Here is a 21,646-nt window from a genome sequence, read left to right as displayed (position 1 = left end):
AAACGCTGTTCTTTAATTTTGAGAAAAATTAAAATATATGTAATATTTACTCTTAGCATTCTCTACAAAGAAGGGAATGGGGTTTCTCCAACAGGTATTTTGCAAAATGCTGATGAGTTTTTAAGGTCTTCATGCCTTTAGGTGCAATGCATGTAGGCTAAAATTGTGTAATTTATACTCTCTTTGGAACATTATTGTGGTTAACATTCACTGTCTCTTGTGCCTTGTGGGTTTTTTAACATTTTTTAATAATAACTATTTTTATATGTTTGTTTTATTAATTGTTGTACGCTGCCCAGAGTCACTTTTTGTGAGATTGTGGCCATATAAATTTGACATGTTAATAAATATAAATAAACATACAGATTGTGTAACCCATGCTGTTAATGTTTTTCCCTGTGCGCAAGAGACTGTAATGTAAGGAGATGTATTGCTCATAGTAGAAATCAGGAGGCCTGTAAAGTAGAATGGAAGAGAGAAAAAATGAACAGCAGGTTGAGGCCTAATACAAAATAAGTAATGTGCTTGAAAAGCTGTTAGAAAATGTTTATGTATATGTTTGTATAATCTTACTTTCAGCTTCAGTATCCAGTCCTATTGTCTCAGGTGGGATGAGGAATATACATGAAAATAAGATTACAAATCAGTTGGGCAGCTCAGCCAATCACCATGCTGATAATTCAAGACATGGCTCTAGCGAAGACTACCTACAAATGGTGCACAGAATAAGCAGTGAAGTAAGAAATATTTATGTTAGCCTTTAGTTTTTCTACCTCTTAATACAGGTTAATCACTCCTTAAGTTTTATAAACAAGAAGGTATTGTTCTCTGAATTAGATATGTCTTTGTTTAGGTACTTGTATTATGAATTAGCTATATGCAGTTTTATCTTTATGAAATTAAGAGCTAAGCTCATGCTTTCACTCTGAGTCCCATTTTATAAATTAGTTGACTAAAAGCCATGAGTAATAATGTCCTTTTAGTATTTGTCTTATTAAGCATTGTATCTGAACAGATAATAATGAATCTTAGTCTGATGTGGCTGTGTTCTTATATTATATAAACTTAAACCATCCCAGTGTGTGATAATGTGAATTCTTATTTCCCTTTGCATGTTCAGGAGTGTTCACACACACTTTGATCAATTTGTCTGACTTTTGCATGGTTTTCAGTGTTCATTACCTAGTAAGAATTAAGGACAACTCCTTAATGTTGTTTTTGTTTTTGTGGCGAGACAGCTTATATTTGATTTGCTAATGCCTCATCAAATGTCCTATGTAAGACTTCTTGTTTAAACCTCTCCATGGTACCTTTCCTACTATAGTCTTAAGTTATCATTAATAACTCAGTTGTTTAAATATTTGGTGGATGTAAAAGGGAACATAGGAGAGAAATGTGCAAAAATTCTGTGAACTATGTATATAATTAATATAGGCTAATATTTTCTGTTTTCGCTGAAGTATCTCAAGTGGTAGATGAGCTGGTTGTTTAAAACATCTCTTGATGTGTATGTATTTCTAGCTCCAAATTATATTAAAATTGTTAGCTTTGCTAAAAACTTCTCCACAGAGCAATTTGTCTGACTTTTGCATGGTTTTCAGTGTTCATTACCTAGTAAGAATTAAGGACAACTCCTTAGTACCACCCCCACCTACCACCAAGAAAGATCTACCAAAAGCTTTCATGGCTGCCTAGCAAAGTCTTATTTCAGTAGTGAAAGTTGTAAACAAAGCATGGCTGAGATAGGTTCTAGAACTGCTACAAATATTGGGAGTTATTGTTGTAGCCACTTCATAAAAATAATAATTTAAAAACTTGTTCATTTCTAATTATCCTAGGATGGTGATTCTTCAATAAGGAACACTGCATCATTTTCCTTGAGATCACCACAGTCAGTATGTTCTCCCGCTGGAAGTGATGGAACCCCCAAAGGTATTTTTATAGTCTTGTATTTTTCTAATTGGACTCTTCTGAAAATTCAAATAAAGAAAGTACCTGATATAGTTCAGGGATGTGCAATCTTTTCTGGGATGGGTGTTGCCCCTCCAAATGGTAAGATTATGACAAAGAAGTTAGATGGGCCAGTACAAAACAAAACATGATATTCTCAAATGGCAATTAATTAATGTTCACTTTCTGTCCCTTTAAAAAAAATTAGATGTTGGCATCACCTTTGGGGTTTAGATCCACAAATAATCTTTGACAGAGATAAATTTCTGGTTATATAAGAAGAATGTGATCTTCTGAAATGTGAAATCATAATATTTAAATTCAGTATTAATTTTGAAAAATGAGAATTTTAAAATTAAAATGTTTTGTGCATTAAAAATTCAATCTACAATTCATGCAGAAATGGAAGAGAAATTCTATAAGTAAAGAAAAAAAGTCCAGTTTAAAATTATTCTAAATTACATACTAAAAGTACGTGAATCACATATCATCTTATTTAAATAATTTGATTTACTGGGTTAATTTGATCTGAATGTTTGAGAATCTGAACGGTCAGTTCACTTTGAATATTGAGTCTATTTGATTTGAACAGTTGATTTGATAAAAAGCATGTCTTCACACAGGCAATTTGCAGGATTTGATGCATTGAATCATTTCAAAGGAATTATTTGATTTAACTGCCTTTCAGAGTTTCATACAATCCCATCTCTCACTGGGGTAACAGAGATACAAGTCAACCCTTTACCAAATGGTCTGGAAATCTTGGTTCTGCCTGTCCCTATGAAGTCATAATGTCACTAAATGACATTATGAAGTCATAATGTCATAGTCATAAAGTCATAGTGACATTATGAAGTCATAATGTCACTATATTCAGCAATACAGTGTATGAAAAGCAAAAGTATCAGTTAAAAAAAGTGTGGCCATTGTTCACTGAAAGATTGCTCATCCTTGGTCTAAAAGAATGGAATCCTGGCATTGCTGATTTTCTGGATGAAGCTTTTATCTTAATAGTTAATAATTAAAATCATAATGCTATCTTAATTGTTTCTAATTAATTTTTATTAGCAGTGGTAGATACTTATTTTCTTCATTACAATAGCAGATGGTAACAAATATAGCATGATTTATAAATCACAAACAAAGTCTTCCAACTAAATGGATCTTGAAATAAACAAGTCATTCCTGTGAAGAGCATCGATTGTGCAAGCCAGATCTATTTTAGAGGAAAGGTATTCTCAACTGGGGAGTTAATATAAATATAAATATTTAAGAAATGTGCATGTGCGCGTACATACACACTTTCCCTTTCTCTTTGTCTTTGCCTTTGGCTTTGGTTTTTACTTTAGTACATGCTAAGCTGACAATAATTATTATAGGACAAAGGTAAAAGGGGAATTACGTTGATCAGTTCATCCACTTTGTTTTTTTTAAAATCTTTTTGGGTGGTCTGAAAGAATGTTCATTGCCTCGGCTGTATAGAAGATCAAAACATCCTGAATTACTTTATCGTGTTCACTAAATATCTGAAGGACATTGTTCATATTTTTATATTAATTTCCTGCATTGAAAACGTACGATATTTAAATTTTCATGAGTGTAACAAACTCTTAGCTTAAATTATGTCCTACGTATTTATCACCTAACATGTTTTCAGGAGTGATATCTGTATACCTGTTAACAATTGGCTTTAAAAAGTTAATGGGAGTGATTTAATTATTTTAAGTTATAGAATTATAGACTCCATTTTTTGTGAATAATTTTTTGTGAATTTTCTATTTAAGTATATTAAATTTTATTTCACTTCCTGGATTTTTATTCTTTTCCATAATAAAAGCCAGAACTAACATTAGAACCGTACTAACTTTATAAGAAAGATTGTTTCAGAAAGGATGGCTACTTACTTTTTGGATGGTAACTGATCTTTTCTTAGAGTCTTCAAAAATAGTTGGTTTCCATGCCATTTATCTGCATACTGTTAAACCAAAGGTGTGCTTTTGGAGCTCAGAAATGTAAAAACTGATCAAAAAACTTGTTCTTACTCTTAGTATATTAGGAGTTTGTGTATTCATTCCTAAAAGTCCTCTTGATTTTAAAAAAGCCCGAGATTTTGATACATATTTTGATAACTTGCTACCGGTAAGTATTTCCTCTTTCAGGAATTATGTCACGGAGCCCATCATGCTAGATTAATTACTGATCTGCATCCATTATGCCAGATTAATTACTGATAAATCTAAAAAAAAAAAAGAGTATTTATACAATAGAATGCCATCAAATCATTTTCTCAAATTTGAGTTTATTTTCCTTTGTCCTCTTCCAGGAAGGGAGAGCCATTTATTGCAAGAAACTTGTGTATAAAGATATAAAAATGCATGTTGGATATAGACTCCATTGAATCACCAGTTGTTATTTATGGCTTGTTTCCCTTTAATGTAGAGGGATACATTCTATATTGAAGGTCTGAATGAATTATGTAGCATATGATGTATCATGCCACATTTTAAATATTTGTCAGTTCTACCTGTGAAGTTTAGTTTATGAAATGCTGCCTTGGTCTAATATTTAAATGTAAAGTAATTTTTAATAGCTATTTATTTATTTAGTTATTTATGCATTCAAATTAATTATGTTACAACTGTGTGTCCTTCTTTTAAAACCTTATGTCTGTCAATCCTAAAGTGACTGGTGATGCTTTGAATATACCTTATAGTTCATTAAACCTGGAAAAATTTTGTAAGGTTTGCATGCTGTGAAACCTCTGAATTTTTGAATTATATAGATTGGTAGGAACCGTTCTACTTTGGTTAAAATTATTAGAGAATAAATAAGAAAATCAACACTATCCGTGGACTGGATTTCAAGAACTAACAATAGTATCAATGAATGAAAATGAAGAATGGTAATGAATTTTCATCATAATAAAAATAATACGATAATAAGAGAAATTTTGTGGAAAAGGTGGAATTTGGGTTTGGGGATTTCAGTTATTTTAATCAAATAATCAGCTTTTAAAAAGTAAATAAATGTTTCAGTGGACCTGTATTTTTGTTACATATAATTAGTATTTGTTATCAGAAATTGTTCTGGTTTGCCTACAGACCATTTATTTATTCTCATTAAAAATTGTTTATACCAGTAACATTGCTGATTCAAAACACGATTGCACTGACTTTTACAATTAAAGAATTTAGGGGCATCTTTGACTTATTGGAGCATCCTGGCAACAGTTATTTTGAGGAGCAAGCTTTCAAATAAAGTCAACATACAATAAAAAAAACAATCCCTAATTTCTTGCAGAAAAAGCTAACAAGTTTTGGAATTTGGTTTACTGCTGATTGATTGGTATTTCCTGTTCTTTAGATGAATTTCTGAATGATAGGGGTGGGCTCTTCCAGCTGTGACTGTTCGCAGATAAAAGGGAGGGGGAAATTAAGGCACAGTATGACAGGTCATGTGTTGGAAGAATATATCTTTTAGGATTTCCTAAATATGTACTAAGGTATCAAACATACATATATTGTGGCATCAGAGTGAAATTGACTTTCATCTGTAGAAACTGCTGAACTTTAATAGAAATGAAAGGCTATCCTTACTATTAAAGACTGTCCTTAATTGGATCCTATCAGGATCCAATTAAGAGATGACAGATTAGTATTTCTTTATCTGCCAACACCTGGTTGGGGAAAAGAAGTACCAAAATGGAATAGATTTACTATTTGATTAGCAGAGCATCTCTTGACAAGCATTCTGATGGAGCAGTGAGCATTTGCAAATTTGAATTGTTCCAGAACCTGAAAATTGCTGATGCCAGTCAAACTGAGCCACTTATATTTGTTGAAGTTGCACATGAAGGTGTGGCGTAAGAAGCAAAACAGATCTAATTAAAAGACCTCCATATTCACAGTAGGGTTCTTAAGGATAAATTAATCATGGAAATTTTCAGGTAGACCATGCTACCTGATAAAATATTTGGAAATACGTGTTCTTGAATTTAGATAGAACTGTAGAGTTGTAAGTCTATGTTTGTCTTCCTATATGCTTTAGCTATATTTATTTGCAAAATATTCTTCAGAAGAATTGCATATAATTATCACAGCTTCAGGTTAAGTATTTCCTTTGCTGACTTCTATTTTTTAATATCTCAAAGTTAGATGGAAGTAAATGGTCAATGTAATTGAAGTCCTTTCCAGAATAACTAAACTCAAAGCAGATTTATTAGAAACTTGTTTTGAAAAAATGTAGAAAAGCAATTCCATAGCCCTTTTATGCAGCTCGTTCAATGGCGGAATTTATTTTCAGGAAACTTTTCATTAGGGATTGTCACTACTCCATCAGTTTGAGATGAATGTATATAATATGTTTTAGTGCTATTACATAAATTGTATATTCTTTTTTAGTCTCTAAAGTATACCTGATATTCTAATTGATACTGTGTTCTCTAGGTAATTCATTTTTTAAAAAATGCATAACAAAAATAAAATGTAACTGCCAGCTCCTAAAGTTCAACACTAAATAATGATTCTTACGATACTTTTTATAAGAGATTGTGCAAAATCCATTTTGTATTTTATCTGGGATGCTGAAAACACGATTTGAACTCCATATCATAGTGCTGGAATGATAGCTTTGGACAAGGAATAAATAATATTAATTAAAAACACTACTATACAGTTGCTGATATCTAAAAAAATGAAGTTTTTATGTAATTACAGTATCTAGCCTAATGAAATAAAATGGCTTCTTTGGAGGCAAATCTTTAAAAATCTGAGTTTTATGGGTAGATCAGGATGATGATGCACCAAAGGGCTAGATCTTGTCTCACACAACATGGTAAGATTCACATTTGCATGTTAGAAACAGTAGTAAAGTTTAAAAGATAGCTATAAAAATGAAGTAGACAAGCATATGCCTGTGTTATATATATAGACTTTGTTTTTCAAATATATTTGCATTTAAAGTATAGATATTATCATGAAAACTATAAAGTAGTGCTTGCTAGTTGCTTCACGGGCTATACCCTATCTATTGGTGAAGTAGTATAGTGATGTTTTGAATTAATCTTAAATTCTCATATTTGTGAATTTAAGCTGATTAGCTGAAAATGCAACAGCCTCATATAAATTATTAATCTCTACCTACCTATTTTCTGAAGGGCAGAAGAGACTTATACCCAAGAAAGGGAAGTATTTTTAGTTGACAAAGAGCAACTTGAATAATTATTGATTTAAAAAAAAAACACGAGTTTTATCCCCACTTGAGTCCTTAAATGGACTCTAGATGATATCTCAAATATTTTTGTGGAGACAAAAATAAGGTAAAAGTTCATCAGAGAAAAGGAGTGCATTTGATTAATTAAAAGATGTGATATGAAGTCCACTTTGCTTATTCCTTTGAAATATATTGCCTGAATGTTGGAGAAGATGTGATGCTTATAAACAATAACAAAGTACATAATGTCTGGGCAACCACAGTCCAGCTTGTAAATATACAATAATTCTTATGTACAAATGGTATCAGTCAATTACTGAAAAAAAACAAAGGCAACTAATCTGCTAACTATTTTAAAAAAATTTTTTTTCTTCTTGCATATAAAATATGCATGCTTTTTATGTTTGATGTTATGTGTGTATGTTGCAATGCAGTTTTATTGTCTATATTTTATTTTGGTCTTTCATCACTGTAGCGGGGAGTTAACCATCTTTAAACTTCTTGCATTGGCTGATTTTTTAAAATCTTTGTTTCTAATAGCTGACAACCTTGATCTGAACTGTGAACTTACTATGTCAAAAGTCTTGCCATATTTCTTAGAGTGACTCTTCTGCTAGATGTGGATTGCCAGATTGATAGGTATAGATTTTGTTGTAGTAAAAATAATTCATTTTCAGAATTCATTTTTTATTTTGTAAAGACATATATATGTATCAGTATGAATTATTAATAAAGGTTGTTACATTGTGTGTGCTGTCACGAAAATATGAATCTACATAACTACTCAGTTTTTCTGAATTATTATTCTAGGATCAAGACCACCTTTAATACTTCCATCTCAGCCTCCACCTTACTCATCACCTAGAGATGTTCCCCCAGACATATTGTTAGATTCTCCAGAAAGAAAGCAAAAGAAACAAAAGAAAATGAAGTTAGTCAAAGATGAAAAAGACCAGACTGAAAAAGCTGCAATGTATGATATTATTAGTTCTCCATCCAAGGACTCAACTAAACTTACGTTAAGACTCACTCGTATAAGATCTTCAGATATGGACCAGCAGGATGATATGCTTTCTGGTTTGGAAAACAGTAATGCATCAGAAGGGGATATTTCTTTTAATGTGCAGTATCCAGGACAGACATCTAAAACGCCAGTTACTCCACAGGATATTAATAGGCCTCTAAATGCTGCTCAGTGTTTGCCGCAGCATGAACAAACAGCATTCCTCCAGGCGCAACAAGTGCCTGTTTTACAACCGAACACTTCAGTTTCTGCAAAACAACCTCAAAATCCTTTGGTACAGACACATCCACAGGTTTCACAGCATGGGACTATTACGCCATATGATGAAGTAGAATTGGATGCATTGGCTGAAATTGAACGGATAGAACGGGAATCAGCTATTGAAAGGGAACGGTTTTCAAAAGAAGTGCAAGACAAAGGTAAAAATGCTTGTAGTCTAAAAAATAGTTGAATATCCTTAGTGTTGAAAAGACATATGCAATTGCTTTAGGGATACATTTTTGACAATACACAGAAGGCAGTTTCAAAATACAGAATTGTAGAAGAGTATATTTCTTATTATATATTGGCAGTTAATAGTACTTTACAAAGACATGGCCTCTTGCTGAAACCTATTCAAATCTGTTCACAGACTAGGTTCTTAAATCACAAAACACTATAGTACTTCAGCACGCTTTAGCAAATGTATTAAAATTACCTTCACAGCATCCTAAACTAGAATCAAGTAAACCATATTATGGCTCAGTGTGGTGTATGAATAGGACAAAGACATATCATGAAGATCTGTCATTCAAATCAACACTAGAACTATGATTGAATAATTCTAAACTCTCAACAGAGGAGCACATTTGACAGTTATACTGTCATAATTGTAGAGCAATTTCACTTACGTTTACTCAGAAATAAATCTCATTGTATTTGAATGTAAGGATTGAAATTGCCTTAGATTTATTACCTCAGATTTTTTGAAGACCGTAAGATCTTCTGGAATTGATCTTGTGGATGCAGAGAAATTTAAATTGTACTTTTTTCAGATGCATTTGTAAAAAGTTAACAGTTTAAATAGGATCTTTAAAAAAACAAAACTGTTTTTTCCTCTAAGGAAGTTGTTTTAAGTACATTTCTTGAGGAAATGGTGAGACATTAAAAGAAAGTGTATTAATAAAAATGGGTTTTCTAGAAGAATGATTATAGATGAATTGGAGATGAATGAGAACAGTAGGCAGTGAAAAAATAACAAATGGAGTGGTCTTAGATTAGAACAGGCAATGTACCATTATTCTGATCATCATAGACCTATGTAAGAGAAAGAAGAAGGTAATTTCAGAAAAGAAGACTATGCCTTGCATAATTAATTAAAACATTTGAACTGTAAAATTGGTGATGTAGGAACATACGATATCTGGAATCCTTTTAAACTGAACAACGATGTGCGTGATTTCAATTCCAAAATTCCTTCTTTCTTACAAAGAAAAATTTCAAATAGCCAATCTGATTTTATGTGCCATAATCGTAGACCAAAGTATTAAGTTGTAAGATTTGGTTATGTACAAAACAGTGTCCTTTTTAGTTAAATCAAATATTTGTTCCAAAGATACATTTATATGTATGTATTTATTTACATGTCACATTTATATAGACGCCCATCTCACACAAAGTGACTTTGGGTGGCGTACAACAATTAAATAATAAGTGAATGCAAGCATTAAAAAAAGATAAAAAGTGATTATTAAAATAAAAACGTTATCAAAAAATTAAAAATTTAGATTTTAAAATATACAAACCCCATGGAGAATGCTGAATATCAATTACAGTGGAGCCATCTAAGAATGTCTCCGGTTCCCAAAGATCCCGAGGCCTGATGACACAACCAGGTCTTGAGGGACTTCCTAAACAACAGCAGTGAAGGGGCGAGCCTAACTTCAGGAGGGAGAATGTTCCACAAGGAGGGAGCCATGGCAGAGAAGGCCCACCATCTGGGACCCATCAAATGCAAGTCCCTGGCCAATGGAACGTATAGCAGACCTTCCCTGTCAGATCTAATGGGATAGGCTGATGTAATCGGGGAGAGGCAGTCCTTCAGATAACCTGGCCCCGTGCCATGAAGGGCTTTAAAGGTCAAAACTAGGACCTTGAATTGGACCCGAAAGCAAACCGGCAGCCAATGCAACTCGTGAAGCAGAGGTGTAATATGTGTTCTTCTAGGAGCACGCATAACTGCCCCTGCCGCTGCATTTTGCACCAGTTGAAGCTTCAAGAGCAGCCCCATGTAGAGCTTTTACCTTATAACATGTTCAAAGTAGAGTATATTTTATTAATAGATTTTTTTTCATTTGCTGCATAGTTTTTTCCTTGAAGAGAACTTAGTAGACAGCATGCCTTTATTCAAAACAAATCTTGTTAAATTGATTGAATTGACACTATGGAAGAGATTTAGTTGCTCAGTTGAACTGAACATATTAAGATTGTAACAAGGCTTTTGTGGTGATACGGTCATGATATAATTTGAGAAATGTGGACTAGAAAACATTGAAGGATTTATATGCTATTATTTGAACATTCAAATCTGGAAATAGCAATACATATATTCTCATTGAAATTAGACTTTTTTGGCATTCATGAGCTGGTACAGATTTTATTACATTTCAATATTTATTACCTGGAACAAGATAAAAACACTATGTTAAATCAAGGTTATATCGAAGATAGGCTGAAATTCATGAAAATGTAAAAAATTAAAGTTTATGCATATGGTAGTATATTTGGGGAATGACTGGTGTAGACAACATAATTTCAAGAGATGATTATAAGGAGGTCATAGCTGGATCATGAGTCAGTATGTATGCAGAATAAATGCTACTTTTGCTTTGTTACAGTGACATAGTTACAAGACTAGATGAAGAAGTGTTACTTGTAGCATTGTTTCAAGTCATATAGAAAATTCTGTATGGAGATACCATAGCCAATGAATGACAAAATGAATTTAATCTCTATAAATCTATTATTAATTTAACCATTGGTTAGAAACTGTTCAAGGTTAGAAGCTGTTCAAGGTTGTGGACAATCTGATCATTGGAGATATAATCATATGGTGCGCTCCACACCATATATTTTCTTTCATGCATTGAGCCAGAGGTTGTGGTTACTTTTAGCTTTTTGCAAAACAAAAATTTCATTTTTCTACTTTAATTGCCAGGTTCTACTGCATATAAACTAAATGTTTTCAAATTATCCTCATTATGCATTATCTTAATTTCATTATATGCCAAAGTGAACATAGCATGAGTTTGTAATTTTTATCTACAGTGCACTGTTGTCTGTCTTGTTTTTGCCATATTTAAATATCCAAGAACTTTGTTTCCCAGGATTATATATATTATTTCGTCGCATTCATCTTAGATTAAATGAACTAAATCTAGTTACTCCTTTCAAATTTCAGAGATAACATGAGAGGCTATTTATTCCCTTCCTTCTGGTAGTATGAAACACTGTTGCGCTTCTGATTAGGTGAAATATTTAATATGTACTTTTAAACTAGAATAGTATTCTACCTATTCATACTACATTTCTGAACTAATTTAATTTTTATTTATATTGAGACATTATCCATGGTAAAATGTTCATAATTAGATATCTTTCATATATTCTTGCAATGGGCTGTTAGTTTGGAGAACTCATTTTAAACTATTGGTAATTTAGGAAGTTTAAAGTACAGCTTTTACATTTTGAAATTATAAACAAATGCATGTCAGGATGGCAAAAATCCGTAAGTATCTTAAGCTTATGATCTACCTCCACAAAATATAAGAAAGTCTTGCATAAAACTTTTCTTTTTGGAAACGTAAGAAACAGATAGATTGTTAATCAGCTAGCAGGCTAATTATATGGGGGATGGTCTGAATTCTGATGGTGTTTTACAACTGGGTAGTGCTTAATCTATGGAAATCTGCAAGTTCACAGAAGGCTACTAAATATTTATTACTTAAGACAACAGTGTGAAGCTGATAATAAATCCATACGGGTAGGTTTCAGGTAATTAGGGATGTTGCTGAGTTGAAATGTAAACTTTGCATCATACAGAGAATTCTATTTGAAGAGTTTTATTGCTGAGGTTTGTAGTTCAACACATGTACCAACTTGCATATTTCTCTTTCTCCATTTTGTATTTTTCTTTTTTTTGTGGGGGGAGCAGTTAGAATCTGTCACCTGTTTTAGAGTTTGTTTAGGACATAGTTATGAGAGAAAGGTCCTGTTCATTATCTGCCATGCTCAGTGCCTTTTCTGTCTTGGTAAGGGCCATCTCATAGATGTTAACATTTCACCACATAGACTTGATGCAGCTGGGTTTCTCATTTTTACACTCTTTTTTGGGAAGATGGGGTTACATGGCAGAGATCTCTCTCAGTCTTTTGGCATTATTTCAGGCAAACCACCTCACTGTACAGAGGAGCTGTCTATCAAAGTGGATTCTGGTAGCTGAACAGTTCATTGATCTCTGCCCAGCTTGTCCCCAGCCATATGAATTTATCAATACCTATTCAGGTTGGTCCACTCCTGCCTGAAGTTCCATGTAATCCTGCTTTGTCTACACCTAGATGGTCCCAGATTTTAAGTGGTTTTCCATAATGTTTTCTCAGACATGTAGGAACCTTGTTTGTGTGGGGATGGGGGCCATTTACTTACTTATTTGCTGTAGACCAAAAGAAGTTGCATAATTTTCTTCTAACAGGATTTCATCATTTTCACCCATCCCTGTTACTGTATTGGAAGTACCCATTCTGCAATTATCAGTGTCAGAGCTAACATCACAACTTTTATGGACAATTTCACACATTAAGATCCTATAATTTCCTTCCTACTTCCTCCAGTTCATGTACTGGAAGGCTATGCTAAAATTGGGGCAATGCCAGCTACTTGGATATGATCTCTGTACTGTTTCATTCTCAACAAAAGACCACTGCATCAGTCTCAACTTTACCTTCACAATCACAGTCACCATTTAACTTTAAATGTTTAGTTAAGTGACTTTGAAGAGGATTAACCAGACTCCAATTCTGATAAATCTTCCTCCCATTGTTGGAGTGGGTAATCAAAACCCAGTGTCACATTTAGAAGGTATGTGGGCCTACACTGAACAGTTATTCAGATGCCCATATTCTTGAGGCTGCAGAAAATAGCTGCCATAGGTTGACCTGATGTTTCAGCTGTAATCAAAGGTCTACTGCCTTGATAGGAGCACCAGTGCTCCAAATGGGCAAGATTTCATGCCAGAAACAGGATTCTGTAGTACTCCTTCACTCTCTTACACACACTTTGCCTATAAAAAAGAGGTAACTGGTTGACAAAATGAGAAAATAAATGTATTTTATAACATTCTACATAACAAACTACCAGGTATGCATAGCATAATATGTACATTTTTAATGGGGATGATGTCTCTACATTTATGGAGAAGCTTTCTAAAGATAGCAAAGAATTAACCAAAATCTTTGAAGCAGAGATGCCTCACCTGTCCAAGCAACAAATCATAATGCTGAGGATATTGTGAATTGCTGTGCTAAAACTAGATGATTTGATTGCACTACACTATCATTTATTTTATTTATTTATATTTCAAATTTAGTCACTGCCCATCTCACTCAGTGAGTGGCTTTGCAAGGTTCACATGGGCAATTAGCTAGAATGTTGATCTTCCATGGAATGATAAGAATCTCTTCTAAACAACACAAAGACAGACTAAAATAATTAAAAACAACAGTGCATAAAATGGTCCTATCCTCTGAACTGCCACTTTCCCTTCACTTGGCAATGATTCTGTCAGCCATCATCCCAACTCTTTTCTTAAGGATAAAAATCATTATCTAGCTCAATTTTAAGGGATCTGTCTTTTAAAAATCTAGATATGTACATAAGTGCCATCTTTACATTAATTTTTTACTTGATGTGCTCTAATTTTCATGCTTTTGGGGCATTTGCAGACTACTAGATAACAGATTACTATAGAGAGTTCACTTTAACCATTGTAGATCCTATAGAGGTGTTACAGAGGTTAAATTTCTTCTGCTTATGGGAATCTTTCTCAAGTACTTCAACATCCCTTCTTCTTGATTAAATGTATATTGCCCCTGTCTGACTTGAACGCTATAGAAGAGCTACACTATTGCCTTTTGGAAAATATACTAATTATTTTTGTCAGGGATTTCAGAGCTGCCTGAATTGAGTTATTCTTTTTTCAAATACAAGTTTTCTTTAGCAAGATTTATTAAGATGAAAAGGATAATAGTACAAAAATTTCAGTCTTTTTCTCACAGCCTTATGGTGGACTGGAAAGGAGCTGACTCTCTTTGTTGATAACAGGAAGTCTGCAGTTGATAGTTTACTTAATAGTAGCTTGAATCCCTATTGGACTGAGAATCACTAGCTCTTAACACTTTTCCTTGTGTATTACATGCTGAAGCAGACCTGAAGATAGAGGCCAATTCTGGGCCTAAGAATGTTTTATTTTCAGATACTAATTTCACACAGTACTCATCTCTGAGTGTCTGGTAAACAGCTGTTGATCTGAAAAACTCTTACTTTCTTAACACCATAACCAAGAATCATTCTTGGTGATTCTCCTTTACTCTTGCTTATCACTAGTTGTTCTCTTAGATTTGCTACAGTACTGCATGTCTTCATTAAATGGTAGCTGTTTCTCATTTCCAAGTATAAGTTATAAGGTACTATTACATAAAAGCTGTCTGTTAGTGGTCTCTACACATTGCAGACTCTTGCTCTATGTTGAAATCACTTTTCACAGGTGAGCTTCTCTCTGACTCTGTTGCAGTGCAGAGAAGTTTTCCTTAAATCTGACTCAGACCACCAACTTCATTGGAGTAATGCTGAAAATGATAGAAAGTCTCATGGTCTTGCTCCAAGACAAGCCTTGAGCTGAAGTGGACTCTGCTCATGCCTTATCCTGGACCAAGTTCATCACAGCAGTTTGAGTGCAACAGATGTGAGTCCAACTGATAGCACAGACTTGATTTCCAAACTTTGCATGCATCTCTGAAATCTTGATTTTTCAAATTTTTCATCATGGCCAAACCGAAGAGAATTTAGAATGTGTATTTGCATCTTAGTGTGTTGGTGTCTGGAACAATAGACCAGGGATAGCAGTTGCTAGCTGAATATATCTTTGAGCAGTTACAGCCATATCATGATATTAAACTACTGTAGATGTGTCTTGAACAGGCTGAAATGTAGACCCAGAGATATCAGTGCAGTCCTACTGTAGACAGTACAGCTTTTCACATCAGTAGTCAGGATGGATCCTATCCGTGTCTATATTGCATATTGTGGTTCCACTTTGGGACGAATGATTTTTTCTGGTGGCCATTCACTTAGCCTGGAAGAATCCTACTCTATTGATTCTTTGAATCAAATTCTAAGCATTCTTAAGAACTTGATCAAGAACTGTCTCTTTCAAGAATTTATTTCACATGAAGAAGGCATAGATGAAAGTGTTTGTAGTACAGCCAAAGATAATGCTGTTTGCAACAAGGTACTTCCCTAGGCAAAGCCTTTTTGTTCAGATAGAGAGGAATTTTATTTGTTCCCACTACTGTAATTGGATAGCAAGCATATCTTAATGTCTGTGTCACCAGTGGTTTGTGATTCTGTTCCACTTGGTGAAGGAAACCTAGGTTCAACAAGTAGATAATCTAGATTTAATCACACTAGACAATGAGATTTTTGGTATTCCAGTCTTCTGAGTCTAGCACTGATTGTATGGAACATTCAGGTTTTCACTTATTTTCCATACAGATCTATGATATTTTTCTTTAGTTTACAACAGGAAGTCTGCAGTTGATACAGAACAGGAAATCTGCAGTCTGCAGTAAGCTAATCAAACAGAATTGCTATGAATGTAATCCCCCATCTCCTTATTATACTCAAAGAAAGCATACGTTTGATTCTGCTTCTTGTTATTCTCCATTAAAGTACACTTATCTGCTCTATCTGCTTACTGGCATTGGTATTCAACTTGAGCCACAACAATATCTGTTGTGGTTGATGTATGTGTGCATTTTCCAGATGTGTGTTTAGTGCTTCTCTGGTTAATCTACGTTTTTATGACACTACTGCCTAGAACTTTGGGCATAATTAGTGCAAGCTTTGGGAGAGATTGCTTTCATTGCTGTGAAATATAGCTTCTTATGATCTGTAAGTTGGCTTACTGTTCAACCATATATATATGATCTGCAAAAATCATGAAGGATAGCAATTTGCTCACGTGTATTTTGGTTCTTCAAATAGTCTTCTGTTCATTATAAAAGCTACACTCCTCGCCCATTGTCTTGGTACTTAAGGTCAAGAAATATTTCCTCTCTTGGCCATCACTGAACTGAAAGAAAGAAAGAAGCTCAAATGGTACCTAAACGTTTTAGTTTAGAACCTTTTGGCTAAAAGTCTGCTTACGTGCCACGCTCATATGTGAATGCTTAGGTGATCACTCAAACAACCCAAGATACATGTAAGCAACTTGCTTCTTTGGTTTCTTTGATACATTCAAACTGATTTGTAAGAACTTAGACTTGAGGAAGTACCAACCATGGGTCACTTACAGTTCCTTTCACAATTATTATCAGTGTTGTATAAATGGTTTACAAAGGGATTAGTAAATACTTTCCAAATAATGTTCCACATCAATTATGTAATTAATGTGCAGTAGTCCAATATTATATAATCTTGTATGGACATATTAAAATATATGTTTTCATGTGTCTACATAAAGTGTTCTGTAAAATGATAAGCACTTTTTAACTTAATTTTTCTTTGATCTGCAGATAAGCCTTTAAAGAAACGAAAACAAGATTCCTTTCCACAGGAGGCTGGAGGTGCTACAGGAGGAAATAAACCAGCTTCTCAGGAGACAAATTCTGCAGGAAATGGGTCACGGCCAGCCTTGATGGTTAGTATCGATCTACAGCAAGCAGGACGGGCAGACTCTCAGGCAGTTCTTACTCAGGACTTGGACATTATCAAAAAGCCTGAAGAGATAAAGCAGTGTAATGATGGTTCTGTATTTGTTCCCCAAGACGATGTTATTGGAGTACTTAAACTAAAAACGGAAAATTTCCCTGAAACTCTAAGGAAAAAGTCAGATTCTGAAGGTTTAAAGATGGAAGTACAACACAATGAGAACAAACAAACAGGAATACAACAAAATGAGGGTAAAAGGATTGAAACTAAACACTGTGAAAGCAAGCAAGCAGAAGTTAAACATGAAAGCAAACATGAAAATAGACAGGTGGATGTGAAACAAAATGAGGGTAAACAAAATAATGGCAAACAGGAAATAAGACAAAGACCCGAGACTCCAAAACAGAAAAATGAAGTGAGGCCAGATACTCCAAAACAGAAAAATGAAGGCAGACCAGAAACCCCAAAGCAGAAGAATGAAGGCAGGCCAGAAACCCCTAAACACAGACATGAAAACAGGCGTGATTCTAGTAAATCTTCATTGGAGAAGAAGCCTGATATATCTAAATATAAAATGGACATGAAATCTGATCCTTCCAGGGTGAAATCTGAAAGGTCTGACTCATTAAAACAGAGGCCTGATGGGCGTTCAATTTCTGATTCTGTGAGGCGGGATCATGATAGCCTTAAACAAAAAACTGAGGACAGGGGTGAATCAGAGCGATACAGAGGAGATGCATCAAAGCTACGAAGACCAGAATATTTGCGATCTTCAAGTAAGGGTGAACATGATTCTAAGCATATCATTAGATCTGATAACACAAAAGCAGAGAGACTAGAAAGGAAACACAGACATGAGTCTGGTGATTCCCGGGATAAGCTGTCTTCTGGAGATCAGAGATCAAGACCAGACAGTCCTCGTATTAAACAGGAAAGTAAATTAAGACCAGATAGGCCAAGTTTTAAATCACAGAACAGTAAAGATGATCGGAGGACAGATGGTAATAAGAGCAAAATGGATAGTAGTAAAGCACACAGTGATAGTAAAGCTGAGTTTCCCAGTTATTTGTTGGGGGGAAGATCTGGGGCTTTAAAACATTTTATCATTCCAAAAATAAAACGTGATAAAGATGGCAATGTTATGCATGAAGCAAGGAAATCAGAAATTAAGAGTGAATCGAAGAATAAGGTTGAGAAGATTGGACTAGTAGAAGATCTAAACAAAGGAGCTAAACCAGTAGTTGTTCTGCAAAAGCTTTCTTTGGATGATGTGCAAAAATTTATTAAGGACAGAGAAGACAAATCAAGAAGCTCTTGTTTCAAATCTAACAAAAACAAGTCATCCAAATCAAATAAAGGTAAGATTGCAAAATTTTATCCATTATGCTTAATATCTTAATGAATTTGACTATAAATATTAAAAGAAAAAAGTCCTTCCTCAACAATTAAATTATTATTATTAATAATTACTTGAAAATAATTTATAAAGATATTTGTTACACTTATTTTGATTTATTTCCATCCATCTTTCCATGCAAAAATGAATATTTTTATTACATTAGTTGTCAAATCTAGTTCTGTGAATGTAATCAAGCAGAATTTAGAGAGCTGTTCATTGGAGCTGTTTAATTTGGATTCCTGCACTGAGCTGAGGGTTGAAGTCAGTGGTTCAAATGGTTCCTTCTAATTCAGTGATTCTAGTTTACAATGGGATAATTTGATCTCTTAATAATCAAGATTTTCAGTTTGTATCTGGGCTGGTGATATTGGTCCATTCCATTTTCAGAACAGTTAAAATATTAAAACTCTATTGCTACATTCATACAGAAAGCCAGTGTTGTGGAAAGTGCTGTCTTATTGTCCGTGAGAAAGCATATTGGTTCATGCTGCTGGATCATTCCTGCTCAGTTTCGTTCAGCCATCAGGAATGGATTCAGGAACTCAAGCTATGCTCCAAGTTTGAATGAAAGGCATATGGGATAATATGAGTAGGTTATTTTGTTCATCAGGCGGAACAGATAGCTGTAAACTGCCTATCTCAATTCAAACTTTTGGGGAAGTCTAGTCCCAGTTTATTGTTCTTGAACAATGACAGAACGTTGCAAACCACTCCCCACTCCAAAAAAAAAAGTGGGGAAGGAGGAATTCAGCTGTATATTTTCTCTTGAACAAATTAGAGCTTAAAATGAGATCCTGAACCTTTGTCATGTCTAAACTTTCTGTAGCAAGCAAAACAATGTAATGTGCTGCAAAATACATACACACAAAAAGTCTCATGCTAGAATGAATTAGGCACCAAAGGGCTTATATAGATGACAAAGCTACATAGCTGAGAAGGTAGTTGCGCTCAAAAATATCCTTGCAACAACACAGCCAGAAGGGTCTCAGATGAACAGTTTAAATATCCATTTCAAGAACTTATTTGAAAATTAATTGATGAGTGTGGCTCTGATTATTAATCAGATTATTAGCTATCTAAAGCTAATTTAATTTACTTGCTTTTATTATATTTCTCTTGCTGACTTAGTTTTGAAACTACAGTATAACCTTTTTTCTTATTTATGGGCTTGATTATCTTTTCTCAGCTATTAATGGTATTTTTTTTATAAATGCTTACCATGACATACATAATAGGTATTCTATCTGAAGATGACAGAAATGTGACTTTAAAAAATTGTATGTTCACAAATGTATATAAAAATTAGGTAAATGAAGAAAAGTTAATGTTCAGTCTGCTAATAATTTTAATCTATACTAGGTTGCAAAATAGTGCTGCTTATTCTTCAGGTAAACAAATATAATCATTGGAGTTAAAGATCTCATTTCTAACATTCAACCATAATATTCCACAAATCAGTCCCAGTGTGTATTTATTTCTTGTTTTCAATAATACTTTTCAGATTAATTTCAGATGACAATATTTGATCTTCTATTTTCATATAATTCTTAAAGTAAATGTAAATATATATTTAAATGGGTCTTAATCTACAGTACTATCTGGAGAAAAGTCTTATATATGGAAGTGGAAATAGATGTTAAAACAGATTAATTTTATTTATGTATTTATTGCAGTTATATGAATTATAACTTTCAATAGAATGAAAATATGGTTCAAGTGTTGTGACAACAATGGGAGAAGAGATACTTTTGTGAAAAGCCTTTTGCTTTTATTAGAAAACTGAGAGCATATGTATTGCTTCATTGATATATTCTGCTATAGACTGGTAAATCTTTCACCACTTTGAAACTTGCACTGTTGAAGATATTTCTCATGTCTATGGGTGAAAGTTCTTTGCAAAGTGTTAGGTAGCATCTCATTATGAACAGATACATTCAAGAAGGTGGACTGGAAGAACTTTTTAATCTGATTCCGCTGGCTTTGGCATTTACTTATTATTGTCATATATAGGGAAAAATGTGTGCTACCTCTATTATTTATTTGGTTTTGTACTTGTGTGTAAACATCGCTGTAAATGTATGTGAACAGTTGCTCTTTCTACTATAAGAAAAGAATCTGAATCTTGTCAATATAATTTATATCTGTGAATAGAAAATAACTTCAGAGGTGTTGTTGCATGCTAACACACACTATTTGCTTATCCCAACAATAAATTAATAACAAATGATTGCAAAGAAAATGCTATGTATTATATTTATATAGTATCTACTGAGGTAGATAGCTTCTGAATGAGATGGAAACATTTTAGATTCTTTTTTACAACAGAGTTCTTGTCATGTTTACATTTCACCACACTTTTTCCATTTTTAATAAATAGAAACAGATAATATTGGGTGTTTTTAAGTTTCTGTAACATTAATAATTTATAAATTGGCTTGGGGGTTTGATGTGAAAAGCAGTATAAAATGTTAATAAGTCTTGTCTTGCAGATATTAACACTGTATTTGGATTTATATTCACTTACAGTTTACTCTTGATTAATAGGTAGCATAGATCAGTCAGTGTTAAAGGAATTACCTCCAGAACTACTAGCAGAAATTGAATCTACCATGCCACTTTGTGAACGAGTGAAAATGAATAAACGTAAGCGTAGCACAGTAAACGAAAAACCAAAATATGCTGAAATTAGTTCTGATGAAGATAATGACAGTGAAGAGGCTTTTGAAAGTAAGTAGAATGGTGATTTCTTATTTTGATGTTTGCAATACATTGTTTTTGATATCTTTGTAGCAATTTGCAAATCAGTCTTGCTAATTGAGCAGCAGCTTACACACGAGGCCAATGTAAGCTGCTGCAATATATATATATACATACACACACACACACCTCTTGTTAATGGAAACATAAGTAGTCCTTGCTTTACGACCATTCGTTTAATGACAGTTCAAAGTTATGACGGCCTTGAAAAAGTGCTTTATGACCTGTACTCACACTTACCACTGTCACAAACTGTTGCACACCCCTGCAGTCACATGATTGTGATTTGCGACCTTTTTTACAATGGTTGTTAAGCAAATCACTGCGGTTAAGCAAATCAC

The 21,646-nt window shown here is 33.7% G+C and overlaps 1 protein-coding gene across 3 annotated transcripts in view; it reads left to right on the top strand.

The window, feature by feature from the left end:
• NIPBL (NIPBL cohesin loading factor) overlaps positions 1 to 21,646 on the top strand; it is a 184,207-nt gene that overhangs the window by 86,104 nt on the left and 76,457 nt on the right. For all 3 annotated transcript variants that reach the window (XM_088153054.1, XM_088153055.1, XM_088153056.1), the window contains exons 7-11: positions 580 to 737; positions 1,839 to 1,932; positions 7,972 to 8,604; positions 17,014 to 18,507; positions 21,093 to 21,275. In XM_088153054.1, the coding sequence (XP_088009180.1) occupies positions 580 to 737; positions 1,839 to 1,932; positions 7,972 to 8,604; positions 17,014 to 18,507; positions 21,093 to 21,275 (2,562 nt within the window). The remainder of the gene's footprint in view (positions 1 to 579; positions 738 to 1,838; positions 1,933 to 7,971; positions 8,605 to 17,013; positions 18,508 to 21,092; positions 21,276 to 21,646) is intronic.

Source organism: Python bivittatus, unplaced genomic scaffold (assembly GCF_059951505.1).
Source record: "Python bivittatus isolate LINGU-HERP-01145 unplaced genomic scaffold, Pbiv_v1 ctg000570_np1212, whole genome shotgun sequence".
In the NCBI taxonomy this organism is placed as follows: Eukaryota; Metazoa; Chordata; class Lepidosauria; order Squamata; family Pythonidae; genus Python; species Python bivittatus.
Note: the sequence above shows the minus strand (reverse complement) of the source record. Positions and strands in the feature narration are given on the sequence as shown.